The following is a 24,754-nucleotide window of genomic DNA, read 5'->3' as shown; positions in this document are numbered from 1 at the left end:
CATTTAAAAATAATGCAGATAGCTCCTTTTATTAAGAGCTTAGGGCAATATGGAAACTGTATTATCTTATGAATACCAAATACACTATGTGTTTTCACAGAATAGTTCTTATTTGAATTGCACAAAGGACTTATTTATGAGATTCTGAGGGTAGGGCAAAATTTCTCAAATCTCCACAATTAATTTGGGAACTGATAGAATACTTGGCTATTCTCTTAACAGCACCTGATTTTAATGTTTTTTTTTTAAATTTAAGGAATTCATTCTTTAATATATATATATTTGCTAGTTAGGTAGTAACATCAATTCCAAATGAATTTTGTGCCTGCTTTTTATGGCTATTTTATTCAATTACAGTGATTAGGTTAATATTTTCTTGACTGCATTTATGAATGTAAGTTCCACATTTTGCAGCAATTTGGAAATTATTTTACTTTGTTTTTGACTGAAAATGATAATTTTTATTTCTTTATAGGTACCTGTTAAGACACAGTTCTCAAAAAGAGTATCATACATCTTAATTAAACCTCTAACTTTTTTTAAGATTCTTATTATTTCTGATTTGTGAGTTAAACTTCCCATGGGAAAAAATCACCTATTTTTTGTAAACTTAATAAACAACCTAAATATGATCAAACAAAAGATTTTGCTTTTAGAAACCAAAGAAATTGCTACAAAATATAGCAGCAGAGGGGATGTAGGTTTGGTGTGGTAGTAATTCTTTAAGAAGTTATTTTTATTTTATGCAATTAATATTTAATTGGCTACATTTAAAAGCACTGAAAAAAATACGATCTATTTGCTAGAGATTTGCGAAACAATACTTTAAGCTCTTACTTATTCTGAGGTGTTGAAAGGTGAAACATTTGACATTTTCTTTTCTGGCATTGCTTTAAAAAACAGAGGGCGGGAAAGAGGCGTTGCCACATCAGAGTTAAGGGTGTTTGTGGTTGTCCGTGACAGCAGCTCTAGTTTTAAAACACCTGTGTTTACTTTCCAGCTTTTCAGAATCTGCCTGAAAGTGGCCTAAGAATGGCACAGGCCTTCATGATGGCTGGGTTTTTTTATAGTACAAAAAAAAAAAAAAAAGAAACCTAAACTTTACACTTTTGTTTTCTGTTGCAAGCATTTGATTCTCTTCTCTTATTTATACATTTTACCCTACATAAATTTATATATGTGCATAAGGTAATGTAGAATTTATATAATCTATAAATTTTACTTTAACATAGCTGTTCAGGTATCATAGTGATTAGATATTTTCTCAAAAGTGTTTTGCTTTTTGTTCACTGCCTAGAAAATGTTGGTGAAAAGCAGTCAAATTTTACTGCAGAAATTTATTTTCTTTGATAATTGAAGGAAGGTTCTAAAAAATCAAAATTCATATACTTTTTTGATAGAAAGTACAAGAAAATTACATGAGCATAATGTGTTATAAAATGTATTATTTTGTTGGATTTTTTGTTTGTTTTGTAGCAGTCTTCAGTATTTTATGATTTTTTAGCTTTATAAGAATTCTTTTAACTTTAATTTTTTTATAAATTTACCTTTGTCTTTAGATTTATTTATGTCTCTAGTGGTCTGGAAATAGATTGATGTTTCAACTTACCTATCATTACTTAACTGTTTCCAATTTATAGACATATGCCTTTTAAATAATTATTTTTACATTTCTTATTACTTTATGGCATTCATATGACATCTAAATATTATATAAATTTTATTATTCTTAATTTGTGACATTCCTTCTAATTTTAGTTTAATAAGCTTGAAGTTTTTTCTGGTTTGTTTCAGTATTTTTTATTGTGAAACCTCTTAATTCTTTAGTACAGTAGGCACACCCACATGTCATTTATTCTGTGATGGATTCTTTCTACATTCAAATTCTTGTTTATAGTTGTAGTAGCAAGACAGTCTATGAGATTACTGTTAATGTCAAGCCTGATTGACATGTAAAAGGAGTAATTCCATCTTTTGACAAGAAATTGATATTTACTTCTCCATATAACTAGGGTGTTTTTCTTAACATTTTATATATGAGACTGTTTTGAAAAGCCCATGCAAATTTTAAGTCTTTTCTCTTAAAAAAATCACAAACATGCACAGAAGTATGCATATAATTTCAAGGAGTGTATTCTTACCTAAAGCCCATCCATAAACCCCAAATTAATAACTCCTATTCTAGGTGTTATTTTCTTTAGGTATTTGTTAATCCTTTGATAGTAGTTTTGCTAGTTGTTAGTGTGGTAAATCACAAAGAGATCACTAAGTCAAATGAAGAGTTAAATGCTTATTGTAAGTCACCATATACATAGAGCAAAAATAGACTTTACAAAAACATATAAATAGTATTTTAGCATATTTAATACTCCATGATGGCAACACATACATGTCTGTCCTAATCCCAGCATCTCAATGGATTTCAAATACATTTTTCCAAATGGAGACAACTGACAATATACCTATTGCATTATTAAAACGTAAATTTAACTAGTATAATTGCTTAAAATGCAAAAAATAATATTCCATTCAAAAATTGAGTAATTTTCATGGAGGCATCCATCTAAGTGATGAAGGGTCAGCTACAGACAGTACCTTAAGGAAAATTACTAACAACTGAGTTTTTTAAAATATGAAAGCATTTAGGAAAAGGCAAAAGATTTTCTAAACATAGAAAAGTAGTAAATTATTTTAAGGGGCCATAAATTATATAATAAGTAAAATATATTAACAAGGATTTGTAATACTACTGTAGTGTATGTAGATTAACATGGATCAGAATGCTTTGATCAGATTCTTTTTTGTACTGAGCAATAAAGGAATAATTTGATTTAAAATCTTCCCTTTTTTCTTCTTTTCTATGACTACTGAGGAGGAAGTAAAATAGAGAAAAGATTCTTTTAGAGCTATTAGTACATTTGTTTCCAGAAACTCAGATTGCAAAGCTTAAATCATGAAACCTGATATACTATTTCCATTGGGTGTGTCAGTTTTGTCCTGCTAGCAATTCCCATTAGGTAGCACTATAAATTAGTGACCTGAGTTTCAGCCTAATTTATGTATATTCACTTTATTCTGTTATATAAGATTTATACTTCCCTAGTGAAAATCTAATAGGTAAATTTTTTCATAAATTTTCAACTTCCCTATTTCTAAGTCTTCCTCTTTATGCATTTAAGAAAATGGCATGTTTTCTCAATTTTGAAACTACTGGTCTTGTGTTTCTTAAAATAATGCTGTTTTATACAACTTCTGTTTCTCCGCAACTGATATTTTCCAATGGAGCTTTAAGGAAAAATGGAAAACTTCAAGATCCAAAAGATATCCTAAAACAAGTAAAACTTAATAAGAAAATAAGACTAAAATAAGAAAGTAAGATAACTGAACCATGAAGAGAACCAAAGAAACTGATTTGAAACTATGTAAGTGTGGCAAGCTTTGTGGCACAGAAGGTCAAGCAGCGATTTGGAATGTCTGCAACCTGAGTGCAGATACCAGTCCCAGCAATCCTGTTCTGATCTAGCTCTGTAGTTAAGAACCTAGGGAGGCAGAAGGTTGGAGACCCAGAAGCAGTTCCAGGCTCCTGGCTTCAGCCTGGCACAGCTCTCCCTGTTGCAGGCATTTGGGAGCGAACCAGCAGATGGAAGATCTGTCTCTGTCACTCTTCTTTCAAGTAGATAAAAACATAAACTTTTTTTAAAAAAGATTTATTTATTTATTTGAAAGGCAGAGTTACAGAGATGCAGAGGCAGTGGCAGAGAGAGAGGTCTTCCATCCACTGGTTCACTCCCCAATTTGCTGCAATGGCCGGAGCTGTGCCCATCTGAAACCAGGAGCCTGGAGCTTCTTCTGGGTCTCCCACATGGCTGCAGGTGCCCAAGGACTTGGACCATTTCCACTACTTTCCCAGGCACATTAGCAGCGAACTGGATCAGAAGTGGAGCAGCTGGAACACAAACTGGCACCCATATTGGGGTGCCAGCACTGTAGCACTTTACCTGCTATGCCACAGTGCTATGCCAATATGAGCATTTTTTAAAACAGCATTTTTTTTATAAAAAAGTTGTGGAAAAATGATCTAAATGTTTGATAATGTTATTTGGAGAATTATATGTTTTCTCTTGTCCAGTTAGAAGCGAGAATAGAAAAAATACTAAATCAGTGATTAGAAAAACATTATGTAATAGATCATAAACAATAATGGCTTCAGAAACATTGTTGAACTCTATTCTTAGAAAAGATTAAAGTAAAACTCAGTTAATCAGCACTATTGGAGAATTGTATGTTTTGTTTAGAAAGAAAACTGAGTCACTGAGCATATAGAAGCCCTTTTGTTTCAGCCATTAATGGCTTTCTTTCAGAAATATGTTAGCACATTTGCTTGTCATGATAAATTCTGTAAATTGAATGTAATTTTATCATAGTATTTTCTTGTTTTGAGAGTCAGAAAACCACACCCTCAATCTTTTTGCTTCAGCAAAATGAAATTTATTGGTCCCATAACTAAAAAGACCCAAGGATGAGTTTAACTTTCAGATATTATAATTGGCTCCTATCCACAGGTTCTGCATTCATGAATTCAGCCAGTCATGTGTTAAAAATATAGGTAGGCCTACAATGCTTGCACTGCCCTAAACATGTTCAGACTTTTTTTTTTTTCATTATATTCTAAACAATACCATATCACAACTATTTACACATTTTCACTGTTTCAGGGATTATTGGTAATTTGGAGATGTTTAAAATATACAGGAGGATGTGCATAGGCTATATGTGAATACTACCCACTTTATGTAAGGAACTTGAGCATGTTTTGGTATCTGCAGGGATCCTAGAACTAATCCCCCACAGATACAGAGAACTGACTGTATTTTTTTTTGTCTGTTTTGCTTTTGTTTTAGTCAACTTTATTAAGATGTAATTTTTATACACAAATTATCTCTTCTTACGGCATATAATTCATTGCATTTGGATGGATGGATGTCCTCCATTATGAAGATCCAGAGCATTATTCTCCCCCACCAAAAGACTGTGCTACTTTCCAGTTTATCTGTGCTTCCACCCTTGGTCCTAGGCAACCATTGATCTGCTCTTTGTCACTATAAGTTTGTCTGCATTTTGCAGATTGCTATATAAATAGAATCATGTAATATGTACTCTTTTTTGTCTGACTTCTTTCTGCATACTGATTTTGAGATTCATCTATGTTGTGTGTAATGGCAGTAGATTCCTCTTTTAAATTCTAGATAGTCTTCCTTAGGATCAAAAGGTTTTATTCTGTTTCTTTTTTTAGCATATTTAATTCATTATTTTTTTTAGAAAACTTTTATTTAATCAATATAAATTTCGAAAGCACAACTTTTGGATTATAGTGGTTTTTTCCCCCATAACCACCCTCTCACCTGCAAACCATCCCATCTCCTACTCCCTCTCCCATCCCACTCTTCATTAAGATACATTTTTAATTATCTTTATATACAGAAAACAACTTAGTATATACTAAGTAAAGATTTCAACAGACTGCACCCACACAGACACACAAAGTATAGAGTACTGTTTGAAGACTATTTTAACCATTAATTCACATAGTACAACACATTAAGGACAGAGACCCTACATGGGGAGTAAGTGCACAATGACTCCTGATATTGATTTAACAATTGACACTCTTATTTATGACGTCAGTAATCACCTGAGGCTCTTGTCATGAGCTGCCAAGGCTATGGAAGCCTCTTGAGTTCACAAACTCTGACCTTATTTAGACAAGGCTATAATCAAAGTGGAAGTTCTCTTCTCTTCTCTCTTCAGAGAATGGTACCTCCTTCTTTGATGCCCTGTTCTTTCTACTGGGATCTCACAGAAATCTTTCATGTAGGTCATTTTTTGCCAGAGTGTCTTGGCTTTCCATGCCTGCAAAACTCTCATGGGCTTTTTAGCCAGATCCAAATGACATAAGGGTTGATTCTGAGGCCAGAGTGCTGTTTAGGGCAATTGCCATTCTATGAGTCCGCTGTGTCCTGCTTCCCATTGTGGGTGGTTCTCTCTTTTTTAATTCTATCAATTATTATTAGCAGACACTGGTCTTATTTATATGATCCTTTTGACACTTAATCCTATCTTTATGATAAATTATGAACTTAAACTGATCATTTTAACTAGTAAGATGGCATTAGTACCTGCCAACTTAATGGGATTTGGAGTCCATGGCATGTTTTTTGCTTTACACTTAGGGGTAAATCCAAGTGAGCATGTGCCAAACTGTACATCTCCTCCCTCTCTTATTCCCACTCTTAATTTTTAACAGGGATCAATTTTCATTCAGTTTTAAACTCCTAAGAATAACTGTGTGTTAAGTAAAGAGTTCAACCAATGGTATTAAGTAGAAAAGAAAATAATAAAAAGAATAAAATAGTAAGTTGTTCCTCTACAGTCAGGACAAGGGCTGATCAAGTCACTGTTTCTCATAGTGTCCATTTCACTTCAACAGGTTTTCTTTTTGGTGCTCGGTTAGTTGTCACCGATCAGGGAGAACATATGAGATTTGTCCCTTTGGGACTGGCTTATTTCACTCAGCATGATGTTTTCCAGATTCCTCCATTTTATTGCAAATGACCGGTTTTCATTTTTTTTTTTTTTACTGCTGTGTAGTATTCTATATAGTACATATCCCATAATTTCTTTATCCAATCTTCCGTTGATGGGCATTTAGGTTGATTCCAGGTCTTAGCTATTGTGAAGTGAGCTGCAATAAACATTGAGGTGCAGATAGCTCTTTTTTTTTTTTTTTTTTTTTTTTGCCAATTTAATCTCCCTTGGGTAAATTCTAAGAAGTTGATTGGCTGCGTCATGTAGTAGGGATATATTCAGGTTTCTGAGAAAGCTTCAGACTGTCTTCCATAGTGGCTTTACCAGTTTGCATTCCCACCAACAGTGGATTAGTGTGCCTTTTTCCCCACATCCTCGCCAGCATCTATTATTAGTTGATTTCTGTATGTAAGCCTTTCTAACCTGGGTGAAGTGAAACCTCATTGTGGTTTTGACTTGCATTTCCATGATGGCTAGTGATCCTGAACATTATATTTAATCAAGGAACTAAAACCAATTCCTGGAGCAAGGACAGTTTATTCAACAAATGGTGCTGGGAAAACTGGATTTCCACATGCAGAAGTATGAAGCAAGACCCCTACTTTATGCCTTACACAAAAATCCACTCAAGATGGATTAAAGATCTAAATCTACGACTCAACACCATCAAATTATTAGAGAACATCAGCAAAACCCTGTAAGATACAGGCACAGGCAAAGACTTCTTGGAAGACCCCAGAGGCATGGGCAGTCAAAGCCAAAATTAACAATTGGGATTACATCACATTGAGAAGTTTCTGTACTGCAAAAGAAACAGGAAAGTGAAGAGGCAACTGACAGAATGGGAGAAAATATTTGCAAATTATGCAACTGATAAAGAATTAAAAACCAGAATCTACAAGAGATTAAGAAACTCCACAACAACAAAACAAACAGCACACTTAAGAGATGGTCCAAGGACCTCAATAGACATTTTTCAAAAGAGGAAATCCAAACAGCCAACAGACACATGAAAAACTATTCTGTTTCTGGTTTTGTTTGTTCTCCTGTGTATATTGGTCTAATTTCTAGGCTATCTATTGGGAGAAGCTTCAACCTTCTTCCTTCCCAGTTGAAATCTAGAAGAAAAGAAAAGTTATTTATCAGAATGAAAACTAAAATCTTGGAATTACATCTTGTTAACTTGGACTGGACTTCTAGGTGTCAAGTGCTTGTTCACTTATCTGTGAAATAATTCCTGTGGCCAAAGGAATTAAGTAAACTCACTGCTTACAGACTAGGTCTAGCCATAAAATTAGATTGTGAGTGGTTCTTTTTCTTTTTAAAGATTTAGTTATTTATTTGAAAGAGTTACAGAGAGAGAAAAAGGGAATGAGCGAGAGAGCAAGAGAACAATCTTCCATCTGCTGGTTCACTCCCCAATCGCCCAGAGCTGGTTCAAGTCAAAGCCAGGAGCCAGGAGTTCCATCTGGATTCCTGCATGGATGGAAGGGGCACAAGCACTTAGGCCATCTACTGCTGACTTTCCAGGCACATTAGGAAGGAACTAGATGGGAAATGGGGCAGCTGGACTCAAGTTGGCGCTCATGTATGTTAACCCACTGTGCCATAATGTCAGTCCCAGGAAAGATGGTTTCCTAACAGCAGGTTAAGCTATTTTTAAAAAATTTTTTGAAATGTTTCTTTACTATCATAATTATGAATGAAGGTTGACACAAACAAACCAACACCAGGTTTCCACTGAAATAATGTCGTCTTCTTTTAATATGGGATACCAGTATTGAGAACAGTGGCTTGATCTGTAATACCACAACACTGGCCCATCTTTGGATGCTTTTTTAAAAAAAAAAAAAAAAAAGAGTTTTTGGGGCCGGTGCTGTGGCTTAGTAGGTTGAGTCTCCAGCATCCCACATGAGCACCAGTTCATGTCCTAGGAAAGCAGTGGAAGATGGCCCAAGTGCTTAGACACCTGCACCCGAGTGGAAGACCCAGAAAAAGCTCTTGGCTCCTGACTTCAGATTGGTTCAGATCCAGCTATTGCGTCCATTTGGGGAGTGAACCAGGGGAGACCTCTCTGTTTCTTCCTCCCTCTGTAACTCTGCCTCTGAAATAAATAAATAAAATATTTAAAAATATGTATCTATTTTATTTATTTATTTATTTATTTGAGTTACAGAGAGAGAAGGTGATAGAGAGATCTTCCATCTGCTGGTTCACTCCCCAAACAGCCACTACAGGCAGGGCTGGGCCAGGCTGAAGCCAGGGGACTGAAACTCCATCTGGGCAGCAGGGGCCCAGGCACTTGGGCCATCTTCCACTGCTTTCCCAGGTGCATTGACGGGGAGCTGGATTGGAAGAACAGCATCTGGGATTCAAACTGGTACTCTTATGGGATGCTGGTGTCGCAGATCGTGGCTTTAACCCTGTGCCACAATGCTGGACCCCGATAATATCTTCTTTATATGAGTAAAAAAATGCTGTCATAAAACAGAGTATGATTTATATTCATCTTCTAAAGAAAATCACATATGCATATATTTATAAATGTACATACATATGCTTAATGACCTGATTTCTATGGATTAAATCTGTGGTTTTCTAATGACATTCCTTGATAGTCTGGTAACCTGAGTCTTATTGATGTCAAATTTTATAGTATATGAGTATATTTGTATTCTATGTCCTATCTTCTGGACCTTGCTTTTTGATTCTCGGTTATCTCTTATTTATAAATTTAGCTAAACCAGAGGCTTCAGCTCTAGATGAATTGGTTTACTACAGTCCAGCACTTCTTTTAGAAAAAAATTTTTTAAGTTGTGAGAGAGCAGTTGGGGCAATGAAACAAGAAGGGCTGAGACAGTGAAAGAGAAAAACCTGAAAAGAAAGCTGCTCTGTATAGGTTATATTCATTATCTGCAGGCAAAAATCTGAAAAGTCCAACTGTACACGTAGAGAGCCACTGCTGATGAAGAAAAGCCAGAAGATTTTTCAATTGATGTTGAGCAGAAGGAGCCTCAAGCAGAAATCCTATAGCAGCTTAATGAAATCGGGCTGTGCAGAGTGGAAGATTGAAAACATAAACAGAGCCAGCACTGTGGCTCGCCAGGCTAATCCTCCGCCTGCGGCGCCGGCACCCCGGGTTCTAGTCCTGGTTGCTCCTCTTCCAGTCCAACTCTCTGCTGTGGCCTGGGAAGGCAGTGGAGGATGGCCCAAGTACTTGGGTCCCTGCACCTGCATGGGAGACCTGGAGGAAGTACCTGGCTCCTGGCTTCGGATTGGTGCAGTGCCGGCTGTAGCAGCCATTTGAGGAGTGAACCAACGGAAGGAAGACCTTTCTCTCTGTCACTCTCTCACTGTCTATAACTCTCTGTCTCTCTCTCACTGTCTAACTCTGCCTGGCAAAAATTAAAAAAAGAAAAAAAAAACATAAACAAAAAAGTCTCTGAAAAGCAGGATGAACTTTACAGTTCTTTTGCGAGAATTAAGGCTAGTAACAGGCATCTGTACATAACAGTGCTATTTTTTATACTGACTTATTTTTTTTCTTTTTTTAATTTTTATTTATTTGAAAGGGAGAGTGAGAAATGAAGAAAGAACTCCTCCATCTGCTAGTACACTCCCATGTGATTATGGTCAGGTTTGGAGCTGGCCAAAGCTAGGAGGCAAGAACTAATGCAGATTTCACGTATGAGTAGAAAGAAACCATATACTTGAGCCATCACCTGCTGCCTCCCAGGGTACGCATTAGCAGGAGGCTGGAATCAGAATTTGAGCCAGAACTTGAACTCAGGCACTCCAGTATAGGATGCAGCTATCCCAAGCTGCAACTTAACTACTATACCAAACACCCAGCCCACTGTATAGTTCCTAATTAAAATGATCACTCCTCACTCTGTCTTCCTGGATGAGTTAAAGCAAACCTCTAGAGAAAATAATCTCAATCTCTTTCTCTGTTTTATATATATATATATATATATATATATATATACATACATATATAAAATAAATATATAATATACATTTATATTAATATATTAAACATTTATTATATATAAAATATATAGTAAATGTATATAAAATAAATAATATATAAAATAAAAGTATATATATATATATATATACATATACACTTTTATTTCACATACAATGAAAGACATTCAATTGAAAATTACCAAACACAAAAAAAGATGGCACCATAGGATCAGAAAGAAGAGAAATGCACATTATATAAACTGATTCAAACTTGAACCAAATTTTGTAAATGATAAAGATAAAATGATAATAGCTTTTGAATATTTAAATATTCAAAGAAAAGATAGAGGAAATGTAGGAGAAGTTACATGAGAATACTAAGCAGAACACTGATATGTTTATATTCACATCAAGTAAAGTAGATTTTTAAGTCAAGAAGCCTTCTTAGAAATAAAGTACATCTAATAGTGATAAACACCAACAATGTTTACTAGCAAAAAATCTGTATATCCTTATTAGTAGCTTCAGAATATATAAGGCAAAAACCATTGGAACTGAAGGTAAAAATAGATAAATTTATAAACACATAGTAGATTTTTAACATATCTGTGTCAATAATTAATAGAGTAAATCAATAAAAACTATAAAAGATGTGGAAGATTTGAAAAATGCAGTTGACAAAATTAATCTAATTGCCATATATAGAAACATACACTTAGCATAATTACAAATGCTATTTTACTAACAGAAACCACATGTCAGATCATAAAGCAAGTCTCATAAACTTCCAAAGGCTGAAATAATTTAGAAAGTGTTCTCTGATGATAGTAGAATTAAGTAAGCAATTGTCAACTATTTGGAAAATAAACACTACACTTCAAAATAACCCATGGCCCAGTGAAGAAATCACAGTGGAAATTAGAAATTATTTTTGATAATGCAATTATTACATAGCATGCTTGTGAAATGTAACTAAGGTATGCATAGAGAAAAGAACTATACTTAAAATGTATACACAGTCTTAGGGGCCGGCGCTGTGGCACAGTAGGTTAATACTCCGCCTGTGGCATCAGCATCCCATATGGACACCGGTTCTAGTCTTGGCTGTTCCTCTTCTGGTCCAGCTCTCTGCTGTGGCCTGGGAAAGCAGCAGAATATGGCCCAAGTATTTGGGCCCCTGCACCTGCATGGAGACCAGGAAGAAGCACCTGGCTCCTGGCTTCGGATCAGCACAGCTCTGGCAGTTGCAGCCATTTGTGGGGTGAACCAACGGAAGGAAGACCTTTCTCTCTTTCTCTCCCTCTCACTGTCTGTAACTCTACCTCTCAAATAAATAAATAAAAATCTTTTTAAAAACTGTGTACACAATCTTATCAGATAAAGAAAAACTGATATTGTTGGGGCCAGCGCTGTGGCGCAGGGGATTAATGCCCTGGCCTGAAGCACCGGCATCCCATATGGACACTGGTTCTAGTCCCAGCTGCTCCTCTTCTGTTCCAGCTCTTTGCTATGGCCTGGGAAAGCAGTAGAAGATGACCCAAGTCCTTGGGCCCCTGCGCCTGGTGGGAGACCTGGAAGAAGCTCCTGGCTCCTGGCTTCGGGTTGGCTCAGTTCTGGCCATTGCGGCCATCTGGGGAATGAACCAGCGGATGGAAGACCTCTCTCTCTCTCTCTCTACCTCTCTTTGTAACTCTGTATTTCAAATAAATAAAATAAATCCTTAAAAAATGATGTTGAAATTCATATGGAAACACAGGAGACCTCAAATAGCTAAAGGAGTCTTACAAAATAAAAACAAACCTAGAGGCATTACAATACCATATTTCGAGACATACTATAGGGCAGTTACAATCAAAACATCCTGGTCCTGGTACAAAAACAGATAGATAGACCAGTGGAACAGAATAGAAATGCCAGAAATCAATCCAAGAATCTATAACCAACTTATTTTGACAAAGGAGCTAAATCCAATCACTGGAGCAAGAACAGTCTCTTCAACAAATGTTTCTGGGAAAGCTGGATTGCCATATACAGAAGCATGAAACAAGACCCCTACCTTACACCTTTCACTAAAATCCACCCAAAATGTACAAAAGACCTGATCCATCAAATTATTAGAGAACATTGGGGAAACCCTACAAGACATAAAGAGTTCTTGGAAAAAACCCCAGAGGCACAGGCAATCAAAGCCAGAATCAACAAATGGGATCATATAAAATTGTGAAGCTTCTGTACTGCAAAAGAAACACAGCAAAGTGAAGAGGCAACCGACAGAATTGGAGAAATTATCTGTGAACAATGCAACTGATAAAAGATTAACAACCAGAATATAGAAAGAGATCAAGAAATTCAACAAGTACAAAACAATCCAGTTGAGAAATCAGCAAAGGACTTAAACAGACATTTTTCAAAAGAGGAAATCCAAATGGCCAACAGACACATGAAAAAATGCTCAGAATTGCTAGCTGTCAGAAAAATACAAATCAAAACCACAATGAGGTTTCACCTTACCCAAGTTAGAATGGCTTTCATTCATAAATCAACAAACAAGAAATGCTGGCAAGGATGTGGAGAAAAAAGTACCCTAACCCACTGTTGGTGGGAATGTAAATTGGTAAAGACACAGTAGAAGACAGTATGGATATAACTCAGAAATCTGAATACAGACCTACCATATGACCCAACCATCCCACTCCTGGGAATTTACCCAAGGGAAATGAAATCAGCCTATGAAAGAGCTATCTGTACCTCCATGTTTATCACAGCTCAGTTCACAATAGCAAAGACATATAGTCAACCCAAATGCCCATCAACTGAAAACTAGATTAAAAAAAAAATATGGACTATGTACATCATGGAAGTAGTGAAAAGAACAAAAACCAGAATCCAGTCATTTGCAACATAATGTATGAAACTGGAAGACTTGTATTTAGTGAAATACGCTATTCAAGGGAACAAATTCTATACATTCTCCCTGACTTGTGGTAACTAATAGAGCACCTAAAATGCAACCTGTAGAAATGAAATTGGCACATTGAGAGCCAAACACCCAGCCCACTGTTGAACAGCCCTTCTCTTGATTATTGAGGAATAGCTTTTTTAAAAAAATTATTTTATTTTTTGTTTCATTTTCCTTTATCATATTGTCCTTACCTTTTTTCTTTAGTACTCATCATTGAACTCTTAACATAGAGTTAACCATATATATAAATATATAAATGTAATTGAAAATAGATCTTAATAAAAGATAAGAAAATAAGAAAGGGAGGAGGAAGAGGGGTGGGAGGAATCACCAATATCCTAAAGTTGTAACTGTGAAATGTATGAAGTTTGTAATTGCAAAGCAGTACAGTTCTGCATATATTCCTATGCAATTACTTCTAAGTGTACAGTTTAAAAACTTGCCATGGGACACCAAATTTCCTTAAGCTGGCTGGTATAAATAGTAGTGTGAGTGTTTTGGAGATCATATGGATAAGATTAAGTGTTAAAGTTATCATATAGATAGGATCAAGTGATAAAGTGATCATATAAATAGGACTAAGTGTTTGGTAATAATAATAGACAAAATTAAAAAGGAGTGAATGGTCCAGCGTGGGAAGCAGTCCATACAGCTGACTCATAGAATGACAATTGCTTTAAGTAGCACTCTAACCTCAGAATTAGCCCTTAAGGCATTCTGGTCTGGCTGAAAAGCCCAGGGGAGCATTTCAGGCATGGAAAGGCAAGACACTGGCAAAAAATGATCTATGTAAAGGACCTCTGTGGATGAGACCCCAGTGGAAAGAAGTGGCCACCAAAGAAGGATGTACTTTTCTCTGAAGGGAGGAGAAAACTTCCACTTTGCTTTTGGCCATATCTAGTTAGTGGATCCAAAACACTTTCATGTCAAGAGCCTCAGGTGATCACTGATGTCATACATAAGAGTTTTAATTGTTAAATAAACAAAAGTCACTGTGCACTAACTTCCAATTCAGGATCTCTGTCTTCAAAGAGTTGTATCATAAGACTTAACAGTAAAACTTGTTCTCAAGAATCACTTCCTTTTTGTGTATTAAGTGGAGGATATTCTTATGTCTCATATGTTATAGTTATGGGGCTGGCACTGTGGTATAGCGAGTAAAGTCACAGTTTGCAGTGCTGGCATCCCATATGGACTCCAGTTCAAGACCCGGCTGTTCCACTTCCGACCCAGCTCTCTGCTATGGCCTGGAAAAGCAGTAGAAGATGGCCCAAGTCTTTGGGCCCCTGCACCCACGTGGGAGACCCGGAGGAAGCTCCTGGCTCCTAGTTTCGGAATGGCCCAGCTCCAGCCCTTGTGGCCAATTGGGGAGTGAACCAGTGGATGGAAGACCTCTCTCTCTCTCTCTCTCTCTCTCTCTCTCTCTCACTTTGCCTCTCCTTCTCTCTGTGTGTTACTGTTTCAAATAAATAAATAAATAATCTTAAAAAAATTTTATAGTTATGTCTAAGAGCTCACAAAATATGTATCATCCTTGGATTCTTCTTTAAAGATAATTAAGTTCTAAAAGGAAAGAAGGGGGAGGGAGGAAGGGAAAAGAGGAAGGAAATAAAAAGTGAAATTACCTTTGAGCTGCAATAATACTGGACAGCCCTTTTTTGGACTGTTGAGGAACAGTTTTGTTTTTGTTTCCTTTTTTTCTTTCTTTTTATTTTTTTTTCTCATACTAAGCATTGAACTCTTTACCTAGAATAGAGTTAATCCTCTGTATATAGAGTTAAATGAAAACAGATCCTAGTTAAAAACAGGACAGAGAACAGGAGAGTGAAGAGGATGAGGGATGGGAGAGTGGGTGGGAGGGCAGATACAGTGGGAAGAATTATTACGTTCCTAATGTATTTATGAATTGCATGCAAATAAATAAGGGAATTTAGACAAAAAAATAAACTGTATACACAAAGGATTTTCAAAAAGCTTATGTAAATGCATGTCATGAAAAATTGTACATGGATTTCTAAAATTTTTTGCGCCAAAATAGATAATTCCATTTTTTTCTTTTTTAAAAAAAATGATGTATTTATTTATCTGAAAGTCAGAGGTACACAGAGAGAGGAGAGGCAGAGAAAGAGAGAGAGAGAGAGAGTGAGAGAGAGAGAGAGAGAGAGAGAGGTCTTCCATCTGATGGTTCACTCCCCAGATGGCCACAGTGGCCGGAGCTGCGCCGATCTGAAGCCAGGAGCCAGGAGGTTCCTCCGGATTTTCCACGTGGGTGCAGGGGCCCAAGGACTTGGGCCATCCTCCAGTGCTTTCCTAAGCCATAGCAGAGAGCTGGATTGGAAGGGAAGCAGCTGGATCTTGAAATGGCGCCCATATGGGATGCCAGTGCTTCAGGCAAGGACATTAACCCACTGCGCCACTGCGCCACAGCGCCAGCCCCGATAATTCCATTTTTTCATAAACACACAAAAAAACTTTTAAGTTTTAGTATTAGTTAAGCAAAATAGGCAAAAACAATATGCTAAGATTCAACCTCAGGAAACTAGAATAGGGGCCGGTGCCATGGCATAACAGTTAATACTGCCACCCATAGTGGTGGCATTCCATGTTTTCGCCAGTTTGAGTCCTGGCTTCTCCTCTTCCGATCCAGCTCTCTGCTGTGGCCTGGGAAAGCAGTAGAAGATGGCCGAAGTCCCTGGGGCCCTGTACCCACATGAGAGACCTGGAAGAAGCTCCTGGCTTCAGATCGGCACAGTTCCGGCCGTTGCGGCTCCCTGGGGAGTGAGCCAGAAGATGGAAGACCTCTCTTTCTTTCTGTTTGCCTCTCTGGAACTTTACCTTTCAAATAAATAAATAAATCTTTAAAAAATAAGTAAATCTTTAAACAGAAAAAGAAGCTAGAATAAGAGGAACTGAATGCCCATTATAAGCTTGGCAAAAAAGGACCTATGGACAGAACATTTTGGGGAGGGTAGATAAAGTAAACACTCTAAGACATGACTGTGTATGATGTATTGTGCAAATAGAAATCTAGCATTACTGGAACATAATTAGTGATGGGGAGAATGGAAGCAAAATTAAATATAAAGTTAAGCAGGGGCCTTATTATGTCTTTATAGTATCCTTTACAATGATAAATAGTTTGAATTTAATGGTAAGTATAAATTAGTGGTAGTAGTTAAAGCAAATAAGTAACACTACTTAGGCTTAAGATCACTTTGGCTAATGCACATAATTTCATTTATAGGTGGATATGAATGTAATTAGAGACAACTGTGAGGAGATTGTTATAACAGTTTAGGCAAGAGATGATAGTGGCTTAGATTAAGTGCTAGAAGTACAGAAAGGAGCATGGGTGAGTTTAAAATTCCTTATCAATAATATCATAATACTTATTAGTATATTCTGTTTACATTGTGTTTGTGAATATGGTAGTGATGGTAATAGTGTTTATGGAGGGGTTTTGAGGGGTAGCTTGAGGGAAAGAGAAGAATCAAAATAAGTATTTGGCTTTATGCTGGACAAATGCTGGTACTATGTCTGAGACAGAGAAGATAAGAAGAAACAGTAGAAATTTAAGTTCTTTGGCCTATTTTGGTTTTGATAGTAGATGTCTGCTGTGGCTAAGATGCCTTTTTTTCTCAAGGGTTCTTGGGTCAGAAACTTGGTCCTTAGTGCAGTGGTGGGTCTTTCAAATGATCTGAGTGGTCTTTAGGTTATTGATGATGGTGACCTTGGAAGGGAATAAGGCAATTCATGTGAATCCCCAGCAGAATAGTTACAAGAGCAAGCCCAATCTCCAAGTCACTTTCGTGTGTTCTATTTTATGATAAGATCTCCTGCTCCCATACACATTCTTGCCGTCATGCACTTGGCCATGATGTGCTGCAGCAAAGAGAGCCATCACCAGAGGCCAAATCCATGGGACTGCCCAAGGTTGGAGTCTCAAGCCTCTAAAACTATGAGCTGAATAAATCTCTTTTATTTTAAGAGGTTACTTAGCCTTAGATATTTTGTTATTGTAATGAAAACTGACTAATGCACATCTAAGTGATCGTGTCCTGAAGACAGATATACAAACTTGGAGTTCTCAGCAAAGAGGCCAGAGTTTATATAAATATAAATATATATAAACATTTATAACATATGATTAGATTATTTAAGGGAAGGATAGGGTGAACAGGAATAAGATGAACTATTTTGAGATCAAGGAAAATGGAGGAATCAGGAAACAAGATATAGGAAGAAACACAGAAGAGTAGAATATCTGAGAAACCAAGGGAAGTTTTATGTCAGAAGGAACATGTGGTAAATTCTTTTAAGTGTTAAGTGTCATCTAGGGAATTAAAGACAAAATATTTTTCATTAGATTAGATTGTGGAGATTTATGGTGACTGCAGTAGGAGTAGTTTAGGGAAAAAATAGATAGTAGCTCTGAGTGTGCAGGTTGAAGGAAGACTGGTTAATGAGTAAAATGAAATTTAAAAGTTTTGCTGCATAGCTAGAGATATAGAGGACTGGCTGAAGGAAGACTTGAGTGAAGGGAGAGTACATCTGTGAAATATAGACAATATATAGTATGATGAGGGATATGCATTTATCTATGTAACCAGTTTGAACGATGTTTTTACCTTAACTATTTAGTTTGATAGAAGTGAATACTAGTCTATTGAATGAAGAGAATGAATGAGAAATGAGAAACTAAAGACACATTTTTTGTGCTCATACATTACTATGTTAGATTGCATATCCTACACTGTGTCCATGGTAAGTTTATGCCAGATCATCTCAGAACATGTCAAAAAATTCTTTCCTAGCTCTGTAGGCCTCACCAAAGTAAAGTCTCACCTTTATTGCTTCAGTAAAATAGGGATACAGGCTCCTAATCTCAGCCACCTTTGTTCCCCAAAAAATTCATTGCCAAAAAGGAAAAATCCACAGTCTCATTTTCCTCACCTCTTTCCTTTCTTTAATGCTTTCTTATCTAGAGTAATCTAATAATAAAATTTATTGAGGGTAAATTAAGCTAGACTTGTCTTATGCCACAAATAGCAGCAGTAGTTGAACTTTGAATAGAACGCTTTGTGATAAATTAAAGAGTTTGATACTTGTTTTGCTCCACAAATTTTCAATTTAATAAAACTGATTTTTTAGGCATTCAGGATGTCTTATTGCTTAGTCCAACATTACTATTAGACATACATTATAATCTACATAAAATTATTAGTAATTTTAAATATTTTTCTAAATAGTGGATACTTTTAAATATTTGGAAAGTTTTGTATTTTTGGAATTTTTTTACATAAACATCTAGTACACAGTAGACCAAGGATTATGTAATAAATAGTTATTTTGTTTTTAATTTCTCAGTCTAGGAATATTATTTTTGAGGGCATGTTAGTAGGTATGTTAACAGTTTTCTGTGCAAATAGGTTTACATGCAATGCAAACAAAATTAAATGTTTCATTTCTTCTGTGGGATATCTAAATCTCTTTAATACCCCAGAGTTATTTATGTATCTGCAGAAGACAGATCCAAGGTATAGCAAGGACACTTACATTTATATGAACCAAAGATTCTTTTTTCTCAAAATAAAAGTTAACATCTTTTGTTGCTGTTTCCTGTTGGGAAATAGTGGCATTGGGGACATTCAAATGTGGGCTGAACTACAATTCCATCACAAACTTATTACCATTATTTTATTGAAGTGACTTCAAAGTATAGGCCGAGCATCCCTAATCCAAACTCTAAAATAGTCCAAAATCCTAATGTTTTTAAATATCAAACTTTCAGATTTTGGAGCATTTAAGATTGTGGATTTTTGGACTAGAGATGCTTAGCTTGTAAAGTCTATACAAATATTCCAGAATCCAAAAACTCCAAAATCTGAAACACTTCTCATCCCAGGAATTTCAGTTAGGGAATACTCAACCTATGTATACAATACAAACACTTCTCGTTATTAAACCTAAACTGCTACAAGAAGTGGTAACAGAATCCAGCTGATTAGTGTGACAATGGCTTGTTTTTTAAGATTTATTTATTTATTTGAAAGGCAGAGAGAGCACAAGAGAGCACTTCCGTTTGCTGGTTCACTCACCCAAATGGCTGCAATGGAAAGGTGGAGTTACAGCCTCAGCGCTGGCCCCACACTGGCTTTATCTCCAACCTCAGTTTTGCCCGTTCTTTCAACATGATCACTACAAAAGCTATTTTTTTTTTTTTTTTTTTTGGACAGGTAGAGTGGACAGTGAGAGAGAGACAGAGAGAAAGGTCTTCCTTTTTTTGCCGTTGGTTCACCCTCCAATGGCCGCCGCGGTAGGCGCGCTGTGGCCGGCGCACCACGCTGATCTGAAGCCAGGAGCCAGGTGCTTCTCCTGGTCTCCCATGGGGTGCAGGGCCCAAGGACTTGGGCCATCCTCCACTGCACTCCCTGGCCACAGCAGAGAGCTGGCCTGGAAGAGGGGCAACCGGGACAGAATCCGGCGCCCCAACCGGGACTTAGAACCCGGTGTGCCGGCGCCGCAAGGCGGAGGATTAACCTAGTGAGCTGCGGCGCCGGCCAACAAAAGCTATTTTTAACTTCTGCTCTTCTCTTTAAACTCTGACTCTGGCACTCTCCCATCTCTTAATCTTACTTCAAAGAGAAAATAAAATTTTAACATCTACATTTTCTGTCACTCAGTCTTGGGAAATGAAATCCCTACTTATTCAAAGATATTCTATGGGATGAGAGAGGGAGTGGGAGATGGGATGGTTGTGGGTGGGTGGGAGGTTATGGGGGGAAAAGCCACTATAATCCAAAAGTTGTACTTTGGAAATTTATATTTATTAAATAAAAGTTGAAAAAAAGATATTCTATTTCCTCCTGCTTTCAATCTATTCTTTTTCTCTGCTGTAACCATCATTTCCCACTGACAGCTCATGAATCAACTATGTACCAAAATTACCACTAGAATTATTTTTTTAAAGATTATTATTTATTTGAAAGAGTTACAGAGAGAGGTAGAGACAGAGAGAGAGGTCTTCCATCTGCTGGTTCACTCCCCAGATGGCTGGAGCAGCGCTGATCCGAAGCCAGGAGCTTCTTCCAGGTCTCCCACGTGGGTACAGGGGCCAAGGACTTGGGCCATTTTCTACTGCTTTCCCAGGCCACAGCAGAGAGCTGGATCGGAAGAGGAGCAGCCGGGACTCAAACCAGCACCCATCTAGGATGCCGGCTGTTTAGGTGGCGGCTTAACCTGCTATGCCACAGTGCCGGTCCCACTACATACATCTTTAAGAAGCTATAGGTTAGTAGTGAGTCTTAAAGTTGGATATCTTGAGGACCCTAGTTTTATTCTATTTTTTAAAATTGTTTTAGCTATTCCTCTTTCTTTTAGTAAATTTTTAAATCAGCCTGTCTACATCTACCAGAAATTCTTCTGCGATGTTACTAAGAGAATTTGCATTTTTACTATGTTTAGTCTTCTGATCTTTGAACATAGTATATTATCCCAGTTATTTAATCTCTTAAAAAATTTCTGTGATCAGCATTTTGAACTTTGAACATACAAATATTGTACATGTTTTGTTATATTTACACCCAAGCATTTAATGTTTAACAGTATTACAAATGTTATTGTGTTTTAAATTTTTATTTTCCAGTTGTATCTTATAGTATATAAAGATACAATTGATTTTTGGCATATGAGAGTACTTCAAAACATTTATGGGGAAATGGAATTAAAAGACAACGTTCATTTTTCCACAAACTTTTCAAATATATATTTTTTGTTTCATTGTGTATACTAAAGCTTTGCTAGACTTATTTGTTCTACAGTTGTCTTTTAAATATCTTTTGGAATTTTTCAATGCAGATAATCATGTCATCTGCAAATAGACATTTTTATTTCTTCCTTTCCAATTTGTTTGCCTTTATTTCCTTTTGTTTCCTTAATGCACTAGTTGGAAGTAATTCAAGTTACTATGTTAAATAAGAATGGTGAGAGCAGACATCATTACTTTGAGGGAAAGCATTCTACATTTTATTTTAAGTGTAATGTTAGCTGTGACTTTTTATATAGATCTTTTACTATCATAAAGAACTTTTAATTTTAGTTTGCTGAAAGTTTTTTTTTTTTATCATGAATGGTTGTTGGACTATGTTGAAGGTTTTTTCAATATCAGTTAAACACAGAAGTAGATTCAATTTGTGAAATTGGATTCTAAGTAAGTTGCAGTTAGCTAAAGAAATCGAGAAGGTCATTTCCAACTTGATTGCTATAATGAGTAGAATTTTGTCCCTCAAAAGATATGGTTGGGTCCCAATCCCTGGTACCTATGAAGTGACCAAATTTGGAAATACAGTTTTTGCAAATAAACCAAACTTGACATGAGATTATGCTGGATTAGATCCGATGACTAGTGTCATAAGAAAAAGAAAACTTGGAGTCAGGAGACATAGGAAAGAAAGCCATGTGATGATGGAGGCAGAGATTGGAGTCATGATTCTAAAACCAAGGTTAACCAAAGACAGCAGAGAGGCATGGGATGTATTTTCTCTCAAGGTTTCCAGAATGAACCAACCCTTGCCAACATCTGTTCTCCCAACATGTAAGAGAATAAATTCCTCTGGTCTTAAGCCACCCAAAATGTGGTCCTTTGTTCTAACATCCCTAGAAAAGTAACACACTGATTCTTAATGATAATTTTTTTAAGTTCTGAATTTCTTATTTTCCCAGAAAAATGAAACTTTTGTTTGACATTATGAGCATTTGTTGTAACCTACACATAACATGAAAAAAGTGTTCCAACTGTCTAGACTCCTTATGACTTTTTAGGTGACTATCAAGTAGGTTTATATAGAAGTATTTAAATTTCTCTTTTTTAAAATGTAGCTCTTCAAAATTTTGTTTATTTTCATCTATTTGAAATATTGAAATACATAGAGAGAGAGAGAGAGAGAGAGAGAGAGAGAGATCTATCCACTCATTTACTCCCCAATTGCCTGCAACAGCAAGGGCCGAACCAGGCCTAATCCAGTTGCCAGCCTCTCATTCCAGGTCTCCTATGTGGATGGCAGGGACCCAAGCAATTGGGCCGTCAGCAGCTGTCCCAGGGTATGCATTAGTAGAAACCAGGCACTATAATATGGGATGTGAGTATACCAAGCAAAGACTTAACTGTTGCACCAACCACCTGCCCCTATAAATTTCTTACCCTCAATCTGTTTCCAAATTAAAGAAGGATATTTCTTTTGTTCTACACTTTCAAAATATGATTTTGTGAAGGGTCAGCCTTTACAGTCTCCTATGGCCAGCAACAGAGATAACCATCATAGGTACATTTAAGGTAGCTTTCTACCTGCATTTCTATAAGGCAGTAAAACTCACTAAGTAACACTGCATGTTTTTTGGGTTTTTTTTTTTATTTTTTATTTTTTGACAGGCAGAGTGGACAGTGAGAGAGAGAGAGAGAGACAGAGAAAAGTTTTCCTTTGTCGTTGGTTCACCCTCCAATGGCCGCTGTGGCCGGCGCGCTGCGGCTGGCGCACCACGCTGATCTGAAGCCAGGAGCCAGGTGCTTCTCCTGGTCTCCCATGGGGTGCAGGGCCCAAGCACTTGGGCCATCCTCCACTGTACTCCCGGGCCATAGCAGAAAGCTGGCCTGGAAGAGGGGCAACCGGGACAGAATCTGGCGCGCCGACCAGGACTAGAACCCGGTGTGCCGGCGCCGCAAGGCGGAGGATTAGCCTGTTGAGCCACGGCGCCGGCCCCGCATGTTTTGAGAAATTGAAAAGTGACCAAACATTTTCATTATGAAGGCTTCAATATGATAGGTAAGCAAATCACACAATTTCTAGAAGTACTATGTACAAAGTGTGCAGGACATTGAGTAGGTAAATTCCTTCATTTTCATTGAAAAGAATTGGATAGGGGCCGGCTCTGTGCCATAGTAGGTAAAGCCACCACCTGCAGTACTAGCATCCCATATGGGTGCCGGCTCAAGTCCCGGCTGCTCCACTTCCTGTCCAGCTCTCTGCTGTGGCCTGGGAAAGCAGTAGAGGGTGGCTCAAGTCCTTGGGCCTCTGTACCCACGTTGGAGACCTGGAAGAAGCTCCTGGCTCCTGGCTTCGGATCAGCGAGCTCCAGCCATTGCAGCCATCTGGGGAGTGAACCAGCGGATGGAAGACCTCTCTCTCTCTGTCTCTCCTTCTCTCTGTGTGTAACTCTGACTTTCAAATAAAAAAAATAAATCTTAAAAAAAAAGAAGTGGATAAAGAAATTATGTTATACATACACTATGGAGTACCACTCATCTGTTAAAAAAGAAAACTGACATCTTGCAGCTGGGACTTGAACCAGCACCCAAATGGGATGATGGTGCTGCAAGCTGTGTCTTAACCTGTTGTGCCACAGCACAGGCCTCTCCATTTTTATTTATCCATAGACATTTTAAGTATACCCTCTGAGTTAAGATTTAGAACTCACTCAGTTTTCATAGAATAGTCATGATTATGTTTGTTCCATGTGTTGTCTACGCTACTTCAACATCTACTTTTATTGTCATTTTGGGAGATAAAACAAACCAAACCAAGATGCAAAGTTCTTTGAATTAGAAATACTTACAACTCTCATTCCATATTTGGGATTCAGTCTTAATATGTGATTTCGTATCTCCTTCTCTAGCATGCCCATATGCAAATTCTTTTCTATATACTATGCAAAATATTCTGGTTTTGGTTGTTTATCTCTAAGCCAGTGGTATGTATACTTCTGTTTAGCCTTCATTTTTGATGATGCCTGGATCAAGCTGGGATATATTACTATTATTCTCATTTTCATTATCTGAACTCACAGAAAGCATGGTCATAAGGTTCACAGTGTTAAAAATTAAACTAGTGTTGCCTCAGTATAAAGCACAATAATTACCAGAGAAAGTCAAAGATGGCTTGGTAATTCTCGCATTTACAATGTACTTATGTTGCATACTCAAGTTGCATCATGAGGAATGACGCACAATAGATAAGCCATTATAGTGAACTGCAAATCAAGTTTGCCAACCTTACTGGTCATGGGAAAAAGCAGCAAATACAGGAAGTGGGTAGTCTGTGCCATATCCCTCAGACACTAAAACCAGTCCTTCATTTAGCTCTGTTTTTTAGACAACCATATAGGTTTGTTCTTTTTCCTAACCTTCTGAACTCATAGTCAAAATTTGAGACTTTACACAATTCTTGGAGGGATTTCCCAGAA

The 24,754-nt window shown here is 37.0% G+C and overlaps 1 protein-coding gene across 4 annotated transcripts in view; it reads left to right on the top strand.

Moving 5' to 3' along the window:
* The window catches only part of MIPOL1 (mirror-image polydactyly 1), a 327,843-nt gene that overhangs the window by 168,500 nt on the left and 134,589 nt on the right, over window positions 1-24,754 (top strand). Inside the window, exon 11 of one of the 4 annotated variants that reach the window (XM_062205248.1) lies at window positions 16,167-16,397. The exons of the other annotated variants lie outside the window; for them this stretch is intronic. Coding sequence (XP_062061232.1) covers window positions 16,167-16,301 — 135 coding nt within the window. The 3' untranslated portion in view covers window positions 16,302-16,397. Of the gene's footprint in view, window positions 1-16,166; window positions 16,398-24,754 lie in introns of those variants that run through there. 4 annotated transcript variants of the gene reach the window in all.

This window comes from Lepus europaeus, chromosome 11 (genome assembly GCF_033115175.1).
Source record: "Lepus europaeus isolate LE1 chromosome 11, mLepTim1.pri, whole genome shotgun sequence".
Lineage (NCBI taxonomy): Eukaryota > Metazoa > Chordata > Mammalia > Lagomorpha > Leporidae > Lepus > Lepus europaeus.
Note: the sequence above shows the minus strand (reverse complement) of the source record. Positions and strands in the feature narration are given on the sequence as shown.